The 25904-nt window shown below is 41.5% G+C and overlaps 1 protein-coding gene across 1 annotated transcript in view; it reads left to right on the top strand.

Annotated features, from left to right (window-relative positions):
* FRAS1 (Fraser extracellular matrix complex subunit 1) overlaps positions 1 to 25904 on the top strand; it is a 446248-nt gene that overhangs the window by 231553 nt on the left and 188791 nt on the right. Inside the window, exons 16-20 of the mRNA XM_082389317.1 lie at positions 5253 to 5393; positions 6964 to 7104; positions 8401 to 8577; positions 22217 to 22357; positions 24382 to 24525. Coding sequence (XP_082245443.1) covers positions 5253 to 5393; positions 6964 to 7104; positions 8401 to 8577; positions 22217 to 22357; positions 24382 to 24525 — 744 coding nt within the window. The remainder of the gene's footprint in view (positions 1 to 5252; positions 5394 to 6963; positions 7105 to 8400; positions 8578 to 22216; positions 22358 to 24381; positions 24526 to 25904) is intronic.

Here is a 25904-nt window from a genome sequence, read left to right as displayed (position 1 = left end):
TGCCTTCAGAAAGGTTCATATAAATATTTTCTAAAGCAACAGTGAACCAAGTCGCTGATTGGTATCGGAATGTTAATTAAGACGCTGATAATGCCGACTTACTTTCAATTCAGATTAGTACTATTCGAGATAAAGACCAGCTGGTGTTGGTTTAATAATTTATAACCAAGCAACCCATATCTGTAGAAATCTCAAAGTTGAGTGCTGAGAAAAATCCAGCACAACCTGTTATAAATGGTGCTATGCCCTGGCTGAAAGAATTTACAACCACCAAGTTTGTCTGTGGTACATGCTTTGAGTTTTACAAATATTAGATATAAGGCATGGGGAAATTCAAAGGACAAAACCTCCCCATTCTTTAGTCATGTAAGTACTTGAGCTGTTATGAAGGGCTTTTCTGACTCTAGCTAACAAAATAAATCAACAAGTTCAGAGGTTTCTGTTAGCCATTCTCACTCTCTTCCTTCCCCCTCTCCTTTTTTTCTCTTTCCTTCCTTTTATACCGATTTCCCTTCCTCACCTAGGCAACTATTTTAATTTTTTTAATCTTCTTGTTTTTAATGGGCTCATGTAAAATGGGTATTGTTTTCAGTGAGTATACGTATATGTTTGTTTTTCTTAAATGATACCACGTTATAGAGTTCATGTTGTTCTTTTTTCACTCAGCAGTATGTTTTTCAGATTCACCCAGTTGCTATATCATCTAGCCCTTTGTTTCTCACTGCTGCATAGTCCTTCCTGGTCTACATCCCCTACAGCTCTCCCATCTGCTCTCGCAGGGACGGGATCCCTCACTTCCTTCCATCTGGACACCATCACTAGGGAGCACCGGTGAACAACCTCCAATATGTCCTTTGATGAACTGGGTGGGAGGTTCCCTGGGATGGATGGATAACCTGAGAGCAGAACTGTTGATTTCTTTCTTTTTTTTTTTTTTTAATTTAAATTGATTCTTTAATTGTTGACTCTGCATTTTCTTTATGTGATAAGTAGTGCCAGGTAGCTCACCAGCATCTACACTCCCAAGCATAAGGGCTCTTTCATCTCTACATCCTTGCCACCATTTGGCATTATCAAACTTCAGGGTTTTTTTCTGGTCAATAGGTATACAGGGACATCCTATTTTAATTTGCATTTTTCTGATTATTAATGAGTTTGAGAATATCTTCAACTCCTGTTGGACTTTTGTGTTTCCTCTTTGATAAATTGCTTTTTGATATGTTTTTCCCATTGTTTCATAGGCCTTGCTACCTTTTTATTGTTGATCTTATGGAATTCCTTGCACCTTATAGATATTAACTCTGTCAGTCATAAATATGCAAACGTTTTCCCATTTTGTTACCTTTTAGCCTTTAATGTGGTGCCCTTCGTTGAACAGAAATCTCTAATTCATCATTTTTCACTTTAACATTTTGCTTTTGAATTTTTGTTTAAGAAGACCCACCCTGCTCAAGTTCACAAAGAAATTATACTACAATTAATAGAAGAAATTCTATTAATTTCACAGTTTTTTCTTTATGTAGGTTCTTGATCCATCTGGAGTCCACTTCTGTATATGAGTTTAAGTAGTGATCCAGTTTGATTTTTTCTCCATTTCATGATCCAGTTTTCCCAGCATCATTTAGTGATTCAATCTAACCTTCTCCATTGATCCTTATTGGATATTAAATTTCCATATGGACATAGGTCTGTCTCTGAGCTGTTTGAGTAGTCCAAATTTCTGTTCTTGTACCACTATCACATTGTTTTGCTTTGTTTTGTTTTTTCCCTTAATTTCTGTTGCTTTGCAGTATGTCTCAGTGTCTGATTGGGCAAATTCTCCCTTTATTTCATCTTCATTCTTAAAGTTAACTATTCATGAACTTCAGAGTGTTTATTGAATTACGAATAAAATTCAACTGGAAGTTTTATTAATATTGTATTGAAGTTATAGACTAGTTTGGGGAGAAATGACATCTTCCTAATAATTTTATTTAAATTTACAAAGTATACGCCAAGTATTACTTTAGGTGTATCCTAAAACATTCGATCTGTAATGTTTTTATTGTTGGGCAATTCCAATTTTTAAAAAATTTCTGCAATTCTTTATTTCCGGGAAAATCCACTTAGCTTGTAGATTATTCAGTTCTGTGGATATGTCAGTTCTAGAATAGAAGCTTCAGAAGTTTTTGGAGGGTAGGAGAGAAGAACGCTTTTTAGATTCATTTTTGCTTCTTTGCTCCAGCTATGCGTTGAGGGGATGATTTTCTTTTTCTCTGATATGAAGGCCACTGCCTTTGTCCATTTACTGAAGATTATCTTGCCTTACATGTGTGCTTCTAGAGAGATGCTGAATCCTCTAGGATGCAGGGTGGAACATTTGACCCCATCAATTGCCATCCTTTTTCTCAAGTTCTTGAAATCTTTTTCAGGAGGTTAGTATGGTGTAGGTGGATTAAGAGAACAGACAGAATAAATCTCAGTAGTTTTCTATTCCTGAAACACTGATTCTCTGATAGCGAGAAGAAGTTTGTTTTGCTTGTTTTTAAAGAATTTAGCCAGTGAGTATGCAATAGATTGAGTCATAGACTTACCTGCAGCTGCATTCACCCTCACCTCCCTTTTCTACTCAGAAAAGGACTTTCTCTGTTCTGTTCAAGACTAATCTCTCCATCTGTACTTTTGAATGTAACTCCCCTTTTTTCTCCTAGATATGCTTTCAACAATTATTCTACCTCTTCTCTTTTTAAAAACCTTTCCCGAGGTCTATATTTGCTTTGGGCTTTTACAGTATTGGAGAGGCAATACATCCCCTTAACCACCACCCCCTTTTTTTAATTGGAGTATAATTGCTTTACAACGTTGTGCTAGTTTCTGGTGTACAATGAAGTGAATCAGCTATATGTATACATATATACCCTCCCTCTCGGACCTCTCTCCGCCCCCGCCATCCCACCCATCTAGGTCATCACAGAGCACAGAGCTGAGCTATACAGCGATCTATTTTACACATAGTAGTGTATTTATGTCAAACCTAATCTCCCAATTCATCCCACCCTCCCTTTCCCATTCTGTGTCCACACGTCCATTCTCTACATCTCTATTCCTGCCCTGGAAATAGGTTCATCTGTACTATTTTTCTAGTTATTTCCCCTCTATACCCTTCCATTCATGGCCAGGAGCCTTTAAAGGAACAGTTGATAATCATGGCCTTCACTTTCATTCTGTCTGATGACTCCACTGAAATGGTTATGGCACAGGTCACTCGTGTCCCAATTTCTAAGTGAAGTGAACCCTCTTCAGTCTTTATTTGTCCTCTCTGTACCGTTAATGTCTTCCTTCTCGAAACTTCTTCCTTTCTTGGATTCTCAGCCACCACACTCCTGTTTTCTCTCCTACCTTCGGATCATATCTTCTTAGTTACCTTTGCTAGTTTTTTTCTTTTTTCAGTAAATTTTGGCGCTCTCCAGATCCTTGACTACTTCTTTCTTATCCTTCATGCTTTTACTGAATAAATCAACTAATTTCTGATTTCAGCAACCCCTATATGATGACCCCCAAGCCTCTCCCCTGAGTCCCAGAACTCTAAATCAGGCCGTTTATTGGACTGCGCGTATCCCAAACTGAGTCTGTCGTAATCCCCCGCTCTCCTTTCTGTGTTCCTTGAGTGGCATCACTCGTCTCCATGCCAGACCCCAGGCAGCCATCTGAGACACTTTCACCTACACAGCTCTCAAATCCATCACCTCATTCACAGCCTTGATTCAGCTCCCAGTCATCTTGTTCTGTGAGCATTGCCACGCTAGTCCAGCAAGGCCCCCAACTCTCCTTCCTCACCCCTCCAAACTGTCTCCGAACTAAAGCCAAAGTGATCTTTCTTATACACAAACACAGCCATAGTTTTACCTTGTTTAAATCTGTGTAGGGGCTACGGACGTCTTTCATAGGATGAGAATCTAGACTATAGAGTTTGGCATCCAGGTTACCATAATCTGGCCCTTCCCACTTTTCCAGCCTAATGAACTGCTGTTTCCCAGGATTTCCCAAGCTCTGGGCCTGTACTCGCCTCGCGGCTTCAGCCGGGAGTACGTTCCCATCTGCTTGGCATGCTCTGACTCACTTTCCAAGACAATGCTCAAGGGTCATTTCTCCTATGAATCCTTTCTTAACCTTTCATACCTCCTACCCCACACACATTCTGTTGAAATTTTTATTGTTGTCTATACAGACCAATCTGAGTGATATGTTTAATATTGCTAATATTACATATGTTTATCTCCCTCTGGCAGACTTAACAAGCCCCTTAAAGCAGATACCAAGTTGATTTGGGTTTTGTGTCTCTACCACCTGGCACAGTACTTGACACAGAGCTTAAGAAATGTTTTGGGGGCTAAATGAACAGATAAGTGAACGAGTAGATCCTGGAAGGCTGTGTGAAGTTCAGTGATTTCAACCAAATTTTGTAGCATGACCTTACTTTGTAGAACTCTGAATTCCTGAATTCTCTCTCCAACCAGGGTTGTCAGATAAAACATAGGATGAAATATTTGGGACAAACTTAAACTAAAAAAGTATTCATTATTTATCTGGAAATTCAAATTTAACTGAGCATTTTTATTTGCTAAATCTGGCAACCCTACCGCCAAGGCTGTTTTGACTTTTTTTTTTAAATAAAGTTATTTATTTATTTATATTTTAAATTTTTGGCTGCATTGGGTCTTTGTTGCTGCTTGCAGGCTTTCTCTAGTTGCGGCGAGCGGGGGCTACTCTTTGTTGCGGTGCGCAGGCTTTTCATTGTGGTGGCTTCTCTTGTTGAGGAGCACAGGCTCTAGGTGCATGGGCTTCAGCAGTTGTGGCTTGTGAGCTCTAGAGTGCAGGTTTAGTAGTCGTGGCGCACAGGCTTAGTTGCTCCGCCGCATGTAGGATCTTCCCAGGCCAGGGCTCGAACCCATGTCCTCTGCATTGGCAGGCAGACTCTTAACCACTGTGCCACCAGGAAAGTCCAGCTGTTTTGACTTTAAATCCCATATTAAATTGGATACACTGGTAGGTGGGCCTCAGAGTATTTGTTATGCTTAGTTTAATGAATAATTATTTGTTTCTCCTTCAACTGCAAAAACAGAAATGTTGGAATCAAGGAAATAGAACTTAGCTGAGCAGCCAAAGAATGTGATTACTATGTTGATACCAACTATGGACGTTGTAAAGAATAGACTTTCACTGCTCCCTTTGCTCACTATTGATTTTCTTTGATGGGTTTTCCTCTCCCTTAGCTTGTGATCAGTCCTGTGAGAGTTGTGGCCCCAATAGTCCCAGATGTCTTACCTGTGCTGAGAAGACCGTGTTGCATGATGGGAAATGCATTTCTGAATGTCCTGGTGGGTACTATGCTGATGCCACTGGCAGATGCAAAGGTAAGACATGGGCAATTGTTATCATCGTCATCATCATCATAATCATCATCAAAAAAGTATTTAATACATGTTTGATTATAGATGGTGCTATATGCTGCTCATTTGGAAGTTTGTGTGCATGATGGAAAAATGGCAAGTTAAAAGGAATATCTTTTCCTTATAGAACCTATGTGTATCTGGTACACATTAGATCTCCAGTGATCTCATCATTAGAGATCACTGGATCTTTTTGAAATGCCAAGAACATCTTTAAGATCTTTACACCCTCCTGTGTACTTGTAAACCATCACTAACTCAGGTTGTAGGTGTGACAGAATCATTCCATAGGTGGCATTTATAAACACATATTTTTGGCAACTACAGCACACCACAGAAATAAAATTAAAAAAGTAAATCAAGTTTGGTAGATTATAAAGCTGAAGTGTGTACGTATTAAAAATTTGGTTTTATGTGCTATTTATATAGTGTTTCTTTCAGATTTATACAACTTAAACTACGAAACATTCCCATTTGAGATGGGAACTTATTGCTGCCTAGGACACCTTGATTGTCGTTCTTCTCCAAAACAAACACACGTATTCTTACTTCCACATATAGTGCCTGTTAGTGGCAGGATATTTAGACCTGTCCCACAACCTTGTCTTATTAATCTCCTGTTTGTTTGCCAACCTCTTTACTTATACAGTGTTCATCCCTTTTCCTCAATATCCTGCCCTCAACGGTCTGATCCTGTCCCCGCACTCCCCTCTCCCAGCTCCTGACCATGGTCCTCCAGAGCCTTCTTGCAGGATCTCACTCCTATCCCTTAGGACAGCATGGTACCATCTGCCTCTTGGAGCCAGAGATGCCCCACTGTTACCAACCAGGACAAAAGCAGCAGAGACGCATGCCTGACATTGCCATACATAGTGGTCAGATTCTTTAATATAATTCTTACTTAGAATCCTAAAATGTCCAGTTGTAAGTGTCTTAAATGACCATTTAGTCCAACCTCTTGCCATACATATGCCAAGGAAACTAGGCCTGGGGAGACCCAGACTTGGCTAAGGGCATAAGTTAGGGGATAGGCCTGTCAAAATCCCAGTGTTCCCAACATCCAGATCCATGAACTTTCCCCTCTTCCCTATTCACATGGGAGTTTTAGGTTCGGACAGACCTAGGGCTAAACCCCAGCTCTGCTACTAATTAACTCTGTGATCTTGGGTAAATTTTTTAACTCCCCAAGACCTCGGTTTTCTCGTCTGTAAAATGGGGTTAATAATACCTACCTCATAACGTTGCTATGAAGGTTAAAAGTGGCAATATGTATAAAACACTGAATACAAACATAAATAAAGGGTAGCTAATAAATAATTGATAGAACATGGTGAAAGATGGATAAAGGGGCAATGTGGGAAGTTCTGGTGCTATAACCACCTTCGAACACATATATCTCTTGATTTTGTGCAACAGCTGAAGGGGGATTGAGTGATAGATGAGAGGGCTTCCTAGCACATAAGGAGCCTGGCCAAGAAGTAGGCGCCCTAGTCACCTCGGTCTCATTGTGTTCCCCTCTTCCTCTCTTCCTCAGTTTGTCACAACTCGTGTACCAGCTGCTCAGGACCCTTGGCCTCTCACTGTACGGCCTGCATCTACCCCCAGGCCCTGCGCCAAGGCCACTGTCTGCCCAACTGTGGAGAGGGCTTCTACCCTGACCACGGGGTCTGCAAAGGTATCACTGGCGTCATCATCATTCTTGAGAGACTTTCCCGTCACAAGGACATAGATATAAGTTACTTTTTGGGGCAACTTTTCCTCTAGTGTATCCTGTATGGTTATGTATGCATTATATGCTTTTTTTCATTACCAAGGGATAATCTGAAAAATCACATTTGAATATTTGTGAAGACACTCAAAAGGGTATGATTTTTCTGGCCATTCTTGAGAGGAATGTCATTCCCTTTACCGTGGTACATTAAAACAACCCAACTCTTATTTCCTTCTTTTTCTGTTCTCTGACGATTGCTAATGTTTTTCTTAGTCTTCATTTTGTTTTTCCCTGAAGAACTTCTTTTTGTTAATGATACTGTTGAGCAAACTGAGAGTTACCAGCAATGCCTCTGGGTTGAGTAAAATGGAAAATCTTCAATAGCTGTTTGCCAAAAAGGCTTTGGGCTCATTGGGAGGACAGTCTCATTTGAGCCTTTTGAAACTAGAACACTGGGAGCAAACACGTTAATTAAGTAAGGTTAATTTCTGTTTATTTATACGTAGGGCACCTTGGAAAAGAATGTGAGAATAGTTACAAGAAAAATATATTTAAAACAGGGATGCTGCAATAAATATTCTGAAAAAGAAAATTTAGAGAATCTTTTAAAGGACAGTAGAGTTCATTATATCAGAATGTGGGCAGGAGAGATTTCGAGTACTCTCTTTGGCTCTGATTTTCACCAGTAGCCAAGGAAAACCAGAAACTGTGATGGATTGTCAAATGCTTGTTGCTGCTCTAAAGGGGCCTCTTCCTTGTCTAGAAGAGCAGTCTTTCCTCACATAAATTCTAAGATAAATTTGTTGCCTGGACCCCTCTATAGTGGGTGATGGATGCCATAATGGACAGTAACACAACTACCATTTTTGCACAAAATACAGTAACGGACCTTATAGGAATGCTTCTTAAAATCTCCCATGAAAACTGAGGCTGTAATGTTAAATCATCATCCACTGTATGTGAATCTCTGGAGAACCAAGCCAATATTGTCCAGTTTGCTTTTTTTTTTTCCCCCATGATATAGCCTGGCAGCCCTTCCAGGACCTGAGAAATGTTACTAGTTAACATCACCCACATTTGGCCTCTCACAGATATTGTTATTATCACCTTGGGCTTTGTATAGAACATTAGAAAAACAGTTTCCTGAAAAGATGTATCTGGTGCACTTTTCTGAGTGATTTTGACTTAATCAGGGACTCCCCTTGGTTGGAACATCTATCTGATCCTTGGATTTTTCCTGCATTTTATTCCTCTTGGCAGGCTGTCATTCCTCTTGCCTGACTTGTGTGGGTCCAGAGCGCTCTCACTGCACCCAGTGTAAGAAGCCAGAGGAAGGACTGCACATTGAGCAGCTCTCTGGGGCAAATATCACCTCTGGCGAGTGTCTGTCCCAGTGCAGAGCCCAGTTTTACTTGGAGAACACTGGGCTGTGTGAAGGTGAGTAAGCCTGATTTGAGGAAATGTTAGGTAGCTTCTGGGCTTACCTCTTGAGGGATCCTGTGAGGTGGGACCAAAGCCAGAAGATCTTGGCTTTCCCATTACAGTGGTTCCTGGATGCTTGTGGATGGAACAGAAGACCGACGTGCAAAAGAGTGGCCCCCACTGACGTCCTCCTTCCCTTTGTGAATAATAGGTGATCTTAAAGAGCTAGTTGCTTTTACCCCACTGTCCCCAGAGTTACACTCTCAGAAATTCCTGGTCGGAATTCTTTCAGAGACAATATGAGTAACCGAGACAGACCCGGAGCTCATTGTAGAATCACGTTTATTATTTGTTCTAATTTGCTACTCTGAATATGAATTGGTCTCTTCAGGGCAAAATCTGGACTTATGTCAAAATTTAGAAGTGATTCCTGCCATCGTTTTGGCATATCATCTACAGAGAATTGATGCCATCCTGAATAATTTGACTCAGAGCTGGGTCATCTATAAGTGGTTGAAGATGAGATGAAGGGGAGATACATATAATTTCTTGGGAGGTAGGGGAGGCCCCCCCTCTGCTCCTACAAGAACCTTCCTTGCTGTTGGATGACATTTTTAACTCTCAAGCTACTTGGAAAAAAATTCTACTTATATTTTTCACTGTAAACATATGTTCATTAAGGGAAATTTTGAATGTAGAAAAAAGTAAAAAAGTAATCTGCCCACCATCTACCAGCTAAACCCAGTTGCCTTTACCTTTTTGCTATAATATATCTGAGTCTTTTTTCCTGTACACTTTGAGTTTTTATTTTTGCAACATAACTGTAAGCATACTGCAGACTCAATTTTGTATTACAAGCTTAAAATTTAAAGTGGCTTCAATTTTACATTGGAATGTACTCCCACGTGGAAATGCTGGATTTCAAGGTTAGGGTAAAAGATTTTGGACACGGTGAGTTATACTGCATAGTAGAAATATGCAGAATTGGAATACAGAGACCCCAGGCAACACACTTAAGCTGTCTGAGACTTTGCATCCGCAGCATTAGAATAGGGATAATTATCTTTCACACAAGCTTTTTGCCAGGATCAAAGGAGGTGCAGAGTGTGAAAGTGCTTGGTAAATTGTAAAGCCGCCATGATCACTTGGTATAAATTTCGGTCCGTATACTCAGGTATCCACGAACATTATAACGGTAACCCGCTGCTCCCTGGGATGCACCAGGTTCCAGGGGTTTTACATGGTGTCTAAAATTCGGGGAGGGTCTCTAGTCCCCAGACATGCTGGTTTCCACCCATATATGCATTGCCCAAACTTTCCATGGTCCCTTAAACTCTCGTGGCTCTGTTTCCGCAACCACTTACAAAATATGGGAATCTTTGTCACTAAGAGTCCCAATGCCTTCCCAAAGCACACACCACACAGCCTTCCCTTCTGAGCCTAGGACAAATAAAGAGGAAATCTTCCCAGGCTACTCAGAGAGGTTAACCTCCTCCTATGATTTTGATCACTTTCTTTAAAATGAAAAATAGGGAATTTAGAGAGGGATCAGAAAAGAGAAACAAAAATAGTGAACACTTTAAAAGTTAAAATGTTAATATAAATTAGAGTAACCAGGGTTATTCAGCCAGAAAATAATATTCCTGTTGATTTGGTGCACACCATGATGCAGACACTGTGAGAAGTGCCTTATTTGTTTTTTTCTTCACTGGGTCCTGATACCAGCCTTATGGGGTCAGTGAAGAAGCTTAGGTTAGAAGAAGTTAAGGCTGTAACTTGCTCAGTGTCACGTAGCCAGTACAGAGTAGCGTCCAGTGGGGACCTGAGTCAGCCAGGCTCCGGTATCCATGCACTACACCAGCGTGCTACTATAATCTGGTCACTGAAGGGGCAAAAGCACAGCATTACAATGCTGTAGGATTGAGACGTCTTAAATTTCAGAAAGCATCCTTGACCAAGGGGAATGTTCTGGGAATCCCTTTTACAGACACCTTTTAAAAAAGATTAGAATTGAATCCCTCTGGAATGATTTAATTATGGTCCCCTGTGAAAGGGCTCGATTGACCTCTTGAGGACCTTGTAGCCCCGAGATTTTATGCTAATTCACACAATATTGTTAGATATCACACATATAGCTCTCTACTCACATTTACTACCAAATCCCATGCAATCTCTGCTAAGGAGATTGTTGTACCCAATTTATTAGTGATGAGAATGTGGTAGAAAGAGGTTAATTGAGTCGCCCAAGATTCCACTGGGAAACAGTGCAACCACCAATTGTTACCAACCTTACCTGAGTGTTAAGTGTGTTGATTGATGTTATTTCCCGTCACTCATCCCGTATCTCTGGCAACCTTTCTGCCTTCCCACAATCTGTTCCATTTTCAATTCTGCCGAAGCCTTGTCTCAGAACTCAGGCCTGGGAGCCCTGTGAGAATGCATTGGGCCCTCCTTCTCACACACACGAGAAATACCCTCTCCTCTTTAAGGAACGTTTTAAAAGGTTGGAGTTTTTGTGTGTGCCACTGAGAGTTGATTTTTACAGACCTTTTCATCTCAAGTGCTTTTCTATAAAGAAGAAAAAAACACAACTGTTTTCTGGAACTCTCCCTCTTCCTTTCTCTGAGACTGCAGCACAGAGTGATTAGACTATTACCACGGCTAATGAATGTGAGAGGCAGATGCATTATAGGAAGAAGCAATTTACTTTAGAATCTGAAAATTTTCAGAAGTTGTTATAAAAGTTTCTACTCTGAGATACATGACAAACCCAGGAATTATCTAGTGGAAGATGAAGCAAATTTACTCAAGATATTTGACTAAGATCCAAGTCTGTGATTGAAGGATGAAAAAATGTAAAATTAACAAACAGTGACCAAAGAGAATATTGTTTATTATTAGCTGGAGAACAGTCTGTCTTTATTCATTCCTTCTACAAATGTTTCCTGAGTGTCCCCTGGGTGCCAGGCATTTTCTAGGGACTTGGGGTGCCCTCGTGAATGAGTCAGATGAAATCCCTGCTCTCATGGAACTTATATTCTAGTGAGAGAAACAGAAAATAGTAAATGAATAACAACAGCAGCAACGAAACCCGCGACATACACTTGGCTAGTGGTCTGTACTAGGAAACCGACATCAGGGTGATGGGGCAGACAGAGGGGTGGGCTGAGGTGGGTTCCAAAGCAGAAGCACTTTGGTGAGATGGGGACAGAAAACCGCATGTGTTTCTCCTGCGTTTTGGGCTCACTCTCAGAAATGAACTTGGGTACTTCAGAAGGTGGAGCTTTGACTTTATGCTTCTTTTATACACAGCCTCTGTGTTTTCAAAGTGTACCTAGAATTGCTGGTACGAAATAAAATCTGTTACTAATCGTAGAAGATAATTTGGAAGTGTTTCCAGTAGTCCGCCAAAACTGTACATGTTTAAATATTCATCTTGAGTATTAGCTAAAAGAAGGACTTCAGTAATTTTATCCAGAGTTCATCTCACCTGTTTAACTGATTACTCACTAGCATTGACAGATTCTAGTTTCTAAAACAAACAAAAACCCCAAGAAACACCTGTCAGTACCCTTGCACAAATAAAACAAAACACATTAATACAAACCCAGGCCCTCCAAAATAAGATCAAGGGCCATCCCTTACTTTTTCGTTCATCTTCCCCACTAAGTTTCCATGCCTCTGGGAGCTGGTGTGAGTCTAAATGAGGTCTCCAGGGTAGAGCTGGGTAGGGACCCCTATGTTGCCCAACTCAGGGCACTGTTCTCACGGTAATTTATGTGACTGGTGCCTTCTGGAGTCATTTAGTGACTGGGCAGCCCAGGGTGGATGGACAGGAGGAAGGACCTGGGGTTCCTGTCACCGGGAGGCCGCTCCTCTCTCCTACGGGTATCCTTAGGATCAGGGCAGATTGCTCAGCTCAGTCTCAGGTTCTCCTTCCACTCTTGCTGAGGATTTTTTTTTTTTTCATTTAAGGGATTCAACTATTTTGAAGACTCCGTTTTTGGTTGAGGTCTCTCTGTAGAGCAAAACTTCTCATAGGAAACTCCTGAGAACCTTTTTAAAATGTGGATTCAGATTTCGTAGCTCTGGGGTGGGGTCTGAGCTTCCGCGTTTATAACATGTTCCAGGTGAGGCTGTGCTCCTGGTCCACAGACGATAGCTTGAGTAAGCAAAGCCTCTAATTAAAGAAGGATAACTACACCACTTTATCATATCACCGGTGTAACTTCTTTCTAACCATAGCAGTTCTTAAAAAATCCTAATTTTTACTTCTTCTCGTTGCATGCATTTTACATGTTACAGAAACTTAAAAAATATAGACAAAAAAAACAAAAACATCTATTACTAGGTTACCCAGATTTAGCAACTAAAAATACAGGATTTTTAAAAAATCTGATGTAAAATTCAATGCTAAAAATTTTGAAAGCCTCCATCAAATTACTTTAAAGGAAAAGATTGATTGCCAAAATCAGCCCAAGAAGACATAGAAAGCCTGAGTAAATCAAAAGTCATACATAAAATGGAAAAGGTTAACTAACAAAGAACTTCCTCAGAAAGAGGACTAAGCTCAGACAGTTTAATGTGTGAGTTATTAAAACCATCTAAAACCCAAATAAATAAATCTTATAAGATTCTAAAATCCCAGAGCATAGAAAAAGATAGTATATTTTAGAATACACTTGTTTTTTGGTCCAGCATAACACTAATGCCAAAATTAGAGCATTAGAAAGAAAAAACTACAGATTCTAGATAAAATTCCTTTAAAAAGATCAAATTGAATTCAGAACTATGTTAAAAGTTTTAGTGTTTATATAAGGTTATTTTAATACTGTATAGATCAGCTTATATTGAGATACCTATTAGATAATTTATCATGTCAAAATGTCAAAGGAGAAAAAATATGATCACGGTTATTCACTGAAAATCTGTCTAACTAGATCCACAATTGATTCTTTTTTTTTTAAATCATGATCTATTCTTCATATAAGGAAAAGCCTCTTAGTAAATCAGGAAGATGATTATATAAAAAATATAGGATTAGGAAATAAAAATATTTAGCACATAAAAAATGAAATGTTTAGTATGCCCAAGTATTACCTGAGATATTCTAAAATATTTTTCACTCTTTATCTGAAATTCAAATTTAACTAGGTGTCCTTTATTTTATCTGTAAATCCTACCTATAACCCTTCTATCTTCTATCTCTCTTAAACTTTTGATATAGATTCTTACAGTTATTTACACACACACACACACACACATATATATATCACTTTATTGTTTATAGAATTCCATACAACCAAGAATTTGATTGGAAATCCTGTGTGTTTATATTTACTCCCATTTTATAGATGAAGAAAGTGAGGCTTAGAATGAACCAACTAAAGAATAGTTTAGCACTGGGGGATCCTGGGCTCTAATAGAGGACATGGTTCCTTAGGAAATATTTCCTTCTTTCCAAGCCTAGATCCTTTGTTCTTCATTTTGCTCTAGAGCTTTACAATTTAATTTCAGGCCAGGCCATCTCAATTAATGGTCCAGCTCAATCACCATGTCAAAGACTTGGCAGTGGTGGAGCAGCATGTGATATGAACATAGTTGGGATGATTGGACTACCCACATAATTGCCCCGATTCTGTGGCAAATTAATGATGGGTTTTTTCAATTCCCACACAGTTCAGCAAGAGGGTTCAAGATAATATAATTTTGAGGAAATTACAAGTTTTATTTTAAAAATGAACTCTGGGGACTTCCCTGGTGGTCCAGTGGTTAAGTCTCCAAACTCCCAATACAGGGGGCCCGGATTTGATCCCTGGTCAGGAAACTAGATCCTGCATGCCGCCAACTAAAAAGAAAGATCCCACATACCACAACTAAAAAGAAAGATCCCGCATGCCAGTACTAAGACCCGGCACAGCCAAATAAATAAGTATTTAATAAAAAAATTAAAAGGAACTTTGTAGTACAATAATGAATTTTACCTACATATCTTCTAATGTATTATGTCAGTAGAAACATTGTGCTTCAAAAAAGAATGCAGAGATAATAAACATCCCAGTGGCCCCCATCCCTGCATCGCTGGCTTTTCATTAAACTTAGAATGATCGGGGCTTCCCTGGTGGCGCAGTAGTTGAGAATCTGCCTGCCAATGCAGGGGACACAGGTTCGAGCCCTGGTCTGGGAAGATCCCACATGCCGCGGAGCAACTAGGCCCGTGAGCCACAATTACTGAGCCCGCGCGTCTGGAGCCTGTGCTCCGCAACAAGAGAGGCCGCGATAGTGAGAGGCCTGCGCACCGCGATGAAGAGTGGCCCCCACTTGCCACAACTAGAGAAAGCCCTCGCACAGAAACGAAGACCCACCCAACACAGCCATAAATAAATAAATTAAAACTAAAGAACTGGATTTATTTAAAAAAAAAAAAAAAAAAAAACTTAGAATGATCACAGAGCTTTGGTCAGGGAAACATCAGGGAAATTTTAGCAACTAAATTTTTCCAAGCCTTCTTTTTCAGTCTTGAAGATAGTATTGCCTCCTTAGGCGGATCTTACTGCATGGGGCAAAATTGCACAAAATCAATACAGGTTTGGTATCCATTTTTTTTTCTAGTTTTATTGAGATATAATTGACATATAACTGTATTAGTTTAAGCTGTACAACATAATGATTTGATATATGTTTATGTTGCAAAATGATCACCACAATAGGTTTAGATGACATCCATCACCTCACATAGTTGCAATTTTTTTTCTTGTGATGAGAACTTTTAAGATTTACTCTCGGGGCTTCCCTGGTGGCGCAGTGGTTAAGAATCCGCCTGCCAATGCAGGGGGCACGGGTTCGAGCCCTGGTCCGGGAAGATCCCACATTCCACAGAGCAACTAAGCCCGTGTGCCACAACTACCGACCCTGCGCTCTAGAGCCCGCGGGCCACAACTACTGAGCCCGTGAGCCACAACTACTGAGCCCGTGCACCTAGAGCCTGTGCTCTGCAACAAGCGAAGCCACTGCAGTGAGAAGCCCGCGCACCGCAACAAAGAGCAGCCCCCGCTCGCCGCAACTAGAGAAAGCCCGTGCACAACAGTTAAGACCCAATGCAGCCAAAAAATTTAAAAAATAAATTAAAAAAAACAAATAAAAGGATACAAAGAAATTTGAAAAAAAAAAAAAAAAAAAGATTTACTCTCAGCAACTTTCAAAAACACAATTCAGTATTGTTAACTAGAGTTACCATGCTGTGCATTAGATTCCCCAGAACTTATTTATCTTATAACTGGAAGTTTGTACTTTTTGACCACCTTCACTCATTTCCCCTCCCCTCAGCCTTCCCTACCCCCCAGCAATCACCAGTCTGTTGTCTGAATCTTATCATTCAGCCTAGCTCTAGCTCTTGGTTGTCTCTGAAACTTTTGTGATTGTCCAAGTCACTTTCTTTGTTCTCAGTGGCACCCAGTAGTTGAGGGTGTGCAAAGCCCTGTCCCTGTCCTAAAAGGATCTCAGTCAGCACCTAGATGCTGGCTGATTGGATCTGGACCCTTCTGCAACGGCTTCTAAAGTGTGCAAATGAACCTCTTTCAGAGAAAGTCTGGGAGGTGGGTTTTCTGTCCACTCCCTCTGCACTGAGCCCCGAGGACATGGGTAGCCAGTTAAGAACTGTTCCTCTGTTTGCTACAGTCCTGCTGAATCCACATACTCAAGCCCTGCTGATCACCAGAGTCAGGCCATCAAGGGGTGTGTCCTCTGGGCAGCAGCCACAAAAGCCAGGGCACTGGAAGTGCACACAGGCTCCTTCCAGGGAGAAAGAGTGACCTGGAGCCGGGCAGAGGGAGGGCCTGACCTCGGCCCAGGTCTCAGAAGACGATTGCAGCCTCTACGTGTGTGTTAAAGTAGAAGCCTGACCCTCAGGCTGCAGCTTTTAATGTATGCAAATACGTCCCTTTCAGGAAAAGACTGGGAGATGGGCATTTCTGACTGAGGCCTCTGCCCTGAGCCCTGGGGGAACAAGCACCACAAATCCTAGTGAGCTTGTGAAGAACTGTTTCTTTATATGCTCTAGTCTTAGAGGTTTTCTGGATTCAAGCCCTTTTGACTTTCAGAGTTAGAGTTTTGGGGTCCCATTCCTCAGGTGGAAGTCTTAAAGTTGGGGTGCTAGATGTTAGTTCTAAACCCTTAGCTCCTCAGGGAGAAGCTGGGCGTTGTGAGCTCCCTCCTGATTGTAAGTCTCTGCCTTCCTACCCGTTTTGATGTGGGTTTTTGTGTTTTTTTTCCCCCTCATTCATCTAATGTGTAGGAGTTGCTCAGCTAGTTTCTGGATTTCTTTTAGAGGGAATTGTTCGGTGTGTAGCTGTAGATTTGGAATGACCATGGGAGGAAGTGAATTCAGGAGCCTCCTATGTTGCCATCTTGGACCAGAATGCCCATTTCTTTTTTTTTAAATAAGAAAATTCATTGATTACTTTGATTAATTAATTAACTTGCTTTGGGTGAATGGGAAGAAATAAAGTACACTGTGGTATTTTGATCTATTTAGTTCTTAAGATTCATTCTGTGCCTTAAGGCACAGACCTTTAATTAAAGCAATAAATGGGGAGGGGTCGGCGTGCTCTGTTTAAGAGTATATTACTATTTATGAAGTTGGGATTCCCTTGCATTAATGGAATAAAATACGTAGCATCTATATTAAGCAACGGTCTTTAGTGTACTCCCTGGAGTGCTGACATAAGCTGTACAAATGCATGCCTTCTAGAAATGTTCCAACTGCTTCACTTTCCCCTTCTTGCTTTTATAGCATGGGTGTGCTAGGCTTTGGGGATAGAAAGACGAAAAAGATATAGACCATACCTTAAGGAAAGCGTGATCAAGTTGAGGAGACTGACACTGGACAAGAAATTAAAAGAACATGATATAGGTTGTAATGGCTGTAGGCACAAAATACAGGAAGAACACAAACAAGGGGACTGACTGTCGCGGGGAGAGGGTATGAGGAAAGATTTGCAAAGGAAAACCACATCATCAGGCTGTGGAGGATTAATGGGAATTCACAAGGGGAGAAGGTGGGAAAGGGCACTCTAGGCCAGGGAAACAGCAAGTGCAAAGGCATGGCGTATCTGGAGAAGCATCATGCATTTGGTACTCCTGCAGTATAAAGTCCAAAAGGTGAGTTGTAGGGAGTGATACTGGAGACATGGGGGTGAGTCCTGTCATGAAGGGCTCTATGTGCTGTGCTGAGGAGTTTAGACGCTACAGCTTTTAGAGAACCAGTAAAAGATTTTAAGTAGGGGAATAATTTGGTCAGTTTGCATTTTATAGTGATCTCTCTGGCCCTGGTGTGGCAGGTAAGTTGGGAGAAACAGTGGGGCTGGTTAGAAAGCTGCTGCACTAATCCACATCAGGAGTGATGTTGAAGGTCTACACCAAGGGGCCATGGGGATGGTTAAATTGGGATATTAGACAGAGATTTATGAAGTGGAAGTCAACCTACCTTGGCTGTGTTGTGGTGATGGAAAAGTAGAAGTCTTAAGGATCTCAGCATGAGTGTCTTGGTGAATGGTGGGGTAAATGTGAGCCAGGGAAAGAAAGACCAGGTAGGGGGTAGGATGTCGGGTTGGAGGTGGATAGTGAGTACAGTTTGGACAGAGGGAACATGATGCCATAATTTATAATAAGTAGATAGCGATTGAGCTTGGAAATGGATACTGGTAGTATTGGGGGAAGGAGGAATATGAGATACCAGTGAAACACCAAGCAGAGATATCCCTTAGGCAGTTAGATTTATGTGATTAGAGTTCAGGGTAAAAGTCAGAGCTGTACGCATAAATCTGGGACTCACCAGCATGGAGGTCATCATTAAAGCTATGGATGTTTGCCCAAGAGTGAGAAGAAAAGGGCAGAGGGTCTAATTTTGGGAAGCTCCAGTATTCATGATGTAAACAGAGAAGGGCTGAAAAGAAAAGATCAAAGAGAAAGGAGACCTAGAAGTGTCTGCCAGTGTTTCCATCCCCCTACCCTGCCCCCCCACCTTCCTACTTGCCCACCCTTTCAGTCAGCAGAAACTCATTTACTGAGAACTTGTGACATGCCCGGGACAGGTATTGCGGGAGTCACAGAGATGGAGATGTGATTTTTACTCTTTAAGGGTTCCCAATCTAGTGCGGTGTTGGGGAGGTAGGTTAGATCATGTTCATTAAAAAAAGAAAGAAGAAGGAAAAGAAAGGTGAGGGAAAGAGGGAGAGCGATTTTATTTGACTTCACTCCTTTTAACGTTCATCCCTCATCACAGTATTCCTACTGCATATCCTAGAGGATTTTGATATTTACATCATAATTTGAAAGACGTCTACCTCCAAAAATTGTTTTGACATGAAAAGCCAGGAAATTTTATATATGAAAATTGGGACGCTGGCCCACTTTTTGTATTATTAAAAAGAAAAAAAAAAAGTAGTAGTGTTCATTGTCTGAAATTTAAATAGAAAATAGAATGAACAAAAAATTGATATGTTTTAATTGTTTGAGGTAAAATTTTTACTGGAGTCAGGTTGACTGGAATTTACAACCATCTGAAGACACTTTTAGTACTGACACTATTTGTGCTTAAGCAGCTCAGTTATGCTTTTTCAGGAATATACTCAGCCATCAACCGGAAAGCCACTCTCTAAAAATGTAGTGTTACATGGAGAAATTATTCATAGAACTTTTTTCAGATCTCTTACATATATGCCCTGTAATGGAGTTAGTCTCCTTGAAGAATCTTAGACTTCAAACCAGAACTGCTGCTATGAAATCATTCCATAACATGATAGACCCTCATAAAAGTCACTGAAATAGTGTAGACATTTCCAAAACCAGCACAGAATTGAAGTTTCATGAGCTTTTTTTAAAAGATGCAAATGCCTGTAGCCGCCTGCTGTTAGCTGGAGAGGAGGGACTTTCGTCGGTTACTGTCACCAGGCTGACACTGTGCCAGACCCCACATCTGGAAACAGTTATGACCCTGCAGTCTTCCTTTCTGCTCCTCCATTTGTTAATTTACTGGTTTGGAATGATCAACTCAGGTCCCCGTTGTAAATTATAGGAACCAAAGTCAAAAAAGAGGCCATGACTGTCACAATACTCTTTGAAAACAGACCAAGGTCTTTTTATGGGGTCTTGGATGAACTTTGTATCTAAATAAATATGTTTTTGAAGTTAAAAAAAAATGCAAATGCCTGTAGTTACGGAAAGAGAGTATCATAAAGAAAAAAATACATTGAGAGGAACATCACCCAGCATATCTTTTTCCCTCTGTGCCACACAGCAGCTAACTAGCTCATTATCTATTTAGTTCTTAAACATTTCTAACGAAGGCAATTCTGAAGTCTGCCGTGGGGATGTCCAGTGAGGCTTATTTCTAAAATCTAGTGGGAGGCAAAGGGCCTTTCTCCTGGAATTCTTGGCCCATCAACCTTTCAACTCATTTGTCCTCATTGCTTTCTTGTTTTATATAATTCAATAACAATCTTTATTCACATTGAACCAGGTTATCACATTGATTTTGTGACCAAATGGAATGAGATGAAATAAGTTGTGTGCTCATAATGTGTTAATTCATCTTCTCCCAGTTTTCAATTCCACAGTGATACGCTTTGCTTTCCTATTTATTAAGGAGGTATAACAGGAAGAGCTATAGATTTTAGCAATCTTGTAAAGTCTAATATGAACATATTAGTATTATCATAAATATATTTAAGTATGTAGAAGTATGTTGCTTCCCCATATCATCGTGGAAGGCTTTGTGTTGACAGTATAATTTAGCTGTTTTTTGAAATATTGCCACCTGACTTTCTATTACGTGCTGTTTCACTTTGCATTAGACATCTTAAATAATGAGCTAATGTGTACCCCTCTTTTATAATATTTGCTTACCTATTCTGTTTTTTTTAAAGAGGAAATATTTTCCCAGTGATTCTGAAAATACTTGGAAAAAAATTACTGTGACTTGTGCTATTAGAGTTGTTAACAAGGCAATGTAAAAAAAAAAAGGAAATTATTTTAAAACGTGGAACTCTGGCTCTGTTTTTCATAAGAGTAATAAATACTGTTGAAAAGATAGAAAGTTATGCAATGTATCCAGGGGGGATAATCAAAATTTTATCAACCAGTAAGGTGGGGTGTACTGTCCAATCCAAATGGGTCCTGGCCTTAACTCAGGAGCAGGGTCCTGGAGGCCTCCTGGTACAGGTATTAAACCTTTAGGTTCTGGTTTATGGATGAGGCAGGGTACTCGGGTAGAGCACCAGAAGGCTTAGGACAGCATCATATACCAGCCATATACTGGGAGTTTCGTACTTTAACAACCAGTTAAACTGCTGGACCAGGACATCCTAGCTTGTAACAGCCCCACATAAATCAAAGATTGAAATTTGCATTTTTATTGGGGGTTGGTGGAAATGGAGACCTCAGTGGGGTAAAATCCCATCCGGTTCTTCCAAGCTGCTGGTCTCTAAATCTCTAAATCTTCCAGGTGTTTGATAGAGGCAGCAGGGGAGGCAAAGAGGAGACTGAAGGTAGTGTCCCTGCAGGCAGTGAATCTTGTCCATTGGAGAGAAGGTGGCCTGAAATGCATGGGGTCATCCCATGCATTGTCTTACAATTGTTTCCCCAGCACCTAGGCCTACTGGAGGCTTAGTAACGAATGAATGAATGATTGGAGGTGAATTACTGGCTGTTTCAAATTGTAGATTTTGTTACTATTCAGATACGGTGAGGCCAAAAGATCAAGAGATGATTGCTATAGGAGAGATAGCTTGTTACTCACAGTTCCCAAGAGGAAGGGCATGTCACATCATGCAGGGGCCATACAGGGAAGCACTAGAGTTGGTCAGGAGGCAGAAGGAGCGAGGGGAAAACGTGGGCAAGAGGCTTTATTGTGGTTTCTGTGGGAAGAAACGAGTGAGGCAGGGTAAACAGCCCATGTAGTGTCCACAACAGTACGTATAGTTTATGTCCTCATTTTATACATGACGAAGAGGGAGCCTTGAGAAATTATATACCTTAGTCAAGGTCACAGAGAGTTGTGATGTGATGCTCTTCTTCTCTGTTATACTCCATCCCCCATTTATTATATTGCAGTTACTTGTTTGTGTGTCTGTTGATGCAGCTAGTCTGGGCCGCTCAAAACGTTGGACATTTCTTCTCACCTGTGTGTGTTCAGTCTCCATCAGACAGTAGGCATCACATTAAACCTTTGTGGAGTCAGTAAGTAAGGCTTCCATCACCTTTCTCTTTAATTTGAGCAACGTGATCAGCAGCCCGTTGATGTGTGATGGGGGAGGCGCTATCCTGAGGGAAGGAGACCCGCTTGTGGCTTCCTGTTCTTTATCTGACATTCTCTGAGAATGGGAACATGGGAAGAAAGAAATGGATGACTCTGAAAGTGGTTATTTCTGTTTTGTGACATTTATGCCTTTCTTAATCTGGGTTCCGCAGATGCTTGCTTCGTGGGATACATCCTTGAGAAAGAAGTATGTGAGATGTGTGCCCTGTCCTTGGAAAAAATCTCAGTGAATGTGCAGAACTTATATTGATGCAGGAATGTTAACGGGAGGGACATAGCTACTGTCCTTGTCGAATGGTGGCTTTCCTGATTGTCTCCTCTGCTTTATCTTCCTTCCAGCTTGCCACCAATCTTGTTTTGGGTGTGCAGGGAAGAGCCCACATAACTGCACAGCCTGCTGGCCTTCCCACGTGCTGCTGGATGGGCAGTGCCTCTCCCAGTGCCCAGATGGGTACTTTAACCTGGAAGGCAGCTGTACAGGTGAGTATGTAACATGCTGGGGCATATTCCCTGTGCCCGTGTTTTATCTTCATAATGCAACCCGACTCGGTAATTAGAAACCTTGTCATACCAGGGGACTAGGAATGGGCTGTGAATCCTTGTCTTGAACCTGTAGGAGTCAAGGGATAGAGTGAGGGGAACAAGTGAAATTCTCTTCATCCAATAGGGAAGTGTGGATGAAATGAAAAATTAGAATCAGCTTTACCCTCTTCATACAGCGAGGGGTAGATTTAACGGTGATCATCATGGAGATGCGCTACCACAGGTTCTCATGCATTTGTGTGGGATCAGGCATTTGGCATTGCCTCTGCAGGTCTCAGCCCCCCTTCCCCTGGCTGCAGCCTAATAGGGCAAAAGGAGAAAGAGGTATTTATTTTCTTCCTTGACATGTCAGTCCAATATGTCTTTAAGAGCACCTTTATATTTCAGTGACAGAGATTCTAGAAATTGCCAGTTCAGATTAGTGCAGGGTTTTATTGGACTCGACAAAATACTAAAATTTAAGCACCTTACTTGTAGCACTGTGTTTTCTTGTATCTACAGAAAAAAAGACAAGACAAAACACATTCTATCATGATTATGGTTTTATTTCTAAAAATAGAGTGTTGAGGCCAACTTAGAGAAAAAAGCCCATCGTTATGAAATTGTTTGGTATGTGTTTCTGGAATCGGAAGACAGGTAGTAAACGTATAAAATATTTTTGAAATAAATTAACACTTGTAAGATTCATCTGGCCTCCAACACCAAAGAGGAAATTTAATGCGAACACAGATTTAGACCATTGAAGATCAATATTATATTTCTTCTGGAATTGTCTTCTTCCACTAGCTTTTTAGTCTCTGCAGGCCCCTGATGGATTGCTTTACTTGAAACACTCTATCAAGCTCAGTGGAGGTGGGCGGGGGGGGGGTGTTCCTGGTTTCTTTGTCACTGGGGTTGTCTTTGAAAACTGTGGTCTGTCCTTATGTGCTCTCACCCTCGCCCAGTTGGTTTTCGTGTGTGGAAAATTGTTTGGGGAGGAAAGTCTGAGTAGCTCTACCTCTTCTCTGCCTGTGCCTCTGCCTGTTTGAAGCCCGCAGATGGAGGGCACCGCCGGCGGCAGGGCACCAAGGTCACTGGAAATATTCTGGCAGGGAGGAAGCCCTGGACTGTGGGAGATCGTCCTGAGAGCGCTAGTATCTTTTGGACGTGCGTTTGCAAAGTTAAGAGCCTCAGGAATGTAGAAGGGGTGATAATTCATGCTAGCCTTCTAATCAGCAGTTCATTTTCTTGCTTGCTTGCTTTTTTTTTTTTTTTTCCCTATAACTCCTTATCTTCCCTTGGCCTCCCGCCAGAAGACATGAGAGGCAGTTGACTTTACTGGAACTCTGTGCCTTTTCTTCCCACCAGCTCTGTGCCAGAAGGGAATTCTTTGTCATCAGTTCCAGCAAGCTCTGCCCAGCTCCAGCCCTTCACCTCCCCTCCTCTTGGAATCAGACAGACTTAGACCTTCTCGTCCTTGGCAGAGAACCCCTTCCATCTCCTTCCATGCGCTTGCTCCTGCTGCCCAGCTTGGCAGCACAAATGCAGCCACAGCTGCAACCTTCTTTGATTCTTTGCCATCCTTATCTTTATTGCCTAAAGAAGCAAAATGTCTCCCTCTTCTCCCCGTCTCGCTCTTTGAATTTTAGAGAGGGACAGTCTTACCACTTGCTTTTCTGCTTTGTAACTTTGACCTGAACTTCCTTACTTATATAGATGGGGATGGTCACGCTGAGCAGCTAATTCCTCCCATTTAATGGTTCTAGATTCCACATTCTGTTCATGGCCAGTGTTTTCACTGACACTAGAAATGCCGTCTTTTGGTCAATGCCTAAGGGTGTGGCATGCTCGCTCAGGAATCTTCAAAAGATGATTAGTATTTGAAGTCTGCTCGTAGTGTAATTTGTGGAGTACATTAAGGACTTCATGTGTTTACATGCTGAGCTGCTAATTCCAATCCTGGTCCTTGTTTTTCCTTCTAGAGTGCCACCCCACCTGCAGGCAGTGCCACGGCCCATCGGAATCTGACTGCATCTCCTGTCACCCTCGTGTCACTCTGGCTGGTGGGAGCTGCAGGACCAGCTGTAAAGAGAAGCAGTTCCTCAACCTCGTGGGCTACTGTGCCGGTGAGTGAGACCCCCTTCACAGTCTCAGAAGTCACTAGCCAAAGGCTCAGGTTCTTCCTGCCAGGCTCCAGAAGGCTCTCGTATTTGTCCTTTGTCATCAGAATAAGAGCTCTCTTTGGAAGATATTTGTCTCATGTCTGAAGACTCACTTCACTGCTTCCTATCAGACATTTAGTAAGTATCTGTGGATTCAAGTGGAATCTTCTAATAATACTCTTGCAATTCCTGAGAAAACTTAGACCCTCATATTAATGAAGACTGAAGTCATGATAAGGGCTCCTTCTGTGCATGTGGTGCACTTCAGCTTAAGAGAGCAAGAAGTATATTCAAAACAGTCACTCAGAAGACTGTCGCCCTCTTGTCTGCATTATCTCCTCCTGTGGGGAAACTTTGTCATCAGCCCCAGGCACAAAAATATAGGGAGATTAACCTAGAAGTAAATCAGTTTCTTCAGGAGATGGGATTTTTCCTCCTCAGTTTAGTACTCAGATCTCAAAAAGAAAGAAATCAGGAAAACAGCCCGGAATTTGGATAGTGATGAAGGAGCCATGCAGTTTGTGTTCATCCATCCATTCCCACGACAAATACCTTTGTCTCCTAATGGTCAGATGCTCAGAATACCAAAAAAAAAAAAAAAAAAAAAAAGATGAATAAGACAATTATTCTGCCCTCAAAGAGCTTACAGTCTGGAGAGGGCAACTTACAGACTAGTAGGTTACTTTGTATTTCTTGACTCACTTCTAGGAGCTACTTGAAGAGATTTACCTGCAGCAGCTGTTGTCACACTCTGAAGGGCTTGACTGGGAGGCATTCTGGGATCCACTGGGCAAGTGGGAAAGCTGAGAAATCCAGTTGGATGCATGCTGGAGGGGTTGACCCGGCTGTAGGGCTTGTTCCTGGGCAGGGAGGAGGTGTGGCCAGTTGTGTAGAGCAGAGTATCAAGCAGACCCCTTCGATACAGCAAGTCAATGAGCACGCTTCAAGTGTGGTTGTGGCGCCATGGTCCTGGGTGATCCATTTCTTTTTGCACATGACCTTGGCTAAAGACTAGACATTCGAGGGAATTCCCTGGCGGTCCAGTGGTTAGGACTCTGAGCTTTCATTGTTGAGGGCCCAGGTTCAATCCCTGGTCAGGGAACTAAGATCCCACAAGCCGTGCAGTGCAGCCAAAAAAAAAAGACTAGACTTAGGGTCCAAGATCTATACCCTGGGAAGACTGAACTGTCGAGAGCGGGGCTACAGCCAAAACAGGCTGGGATTCAGGGCAAAACCTGACTATAGAGACTGCAGACATTTTAGAGGCAATGGAAAGTGGAAGCTCAGAGATTCCAGGCTTTAGACAAATGTGCTACCCCACCACTGTAGGGTGTGAACTGTTT

This window comes from Balaenoptera borealis, assembly GCF_965194805.1.
Source record: "Balaenoptera borealis genome assembly, chromosome: 4".
NCBI lineage: Eukaryota > Metazoa > Chordata > Mammalia > Artiodactyla > Balaenopteridae > Balaenoptera > Balaenoptera borealis.
The sequence above is the reverse complement of the archived record's forward strand: the minus strand, read 5'-3'. Positions and strand labels throughout refer to the sequence as shown.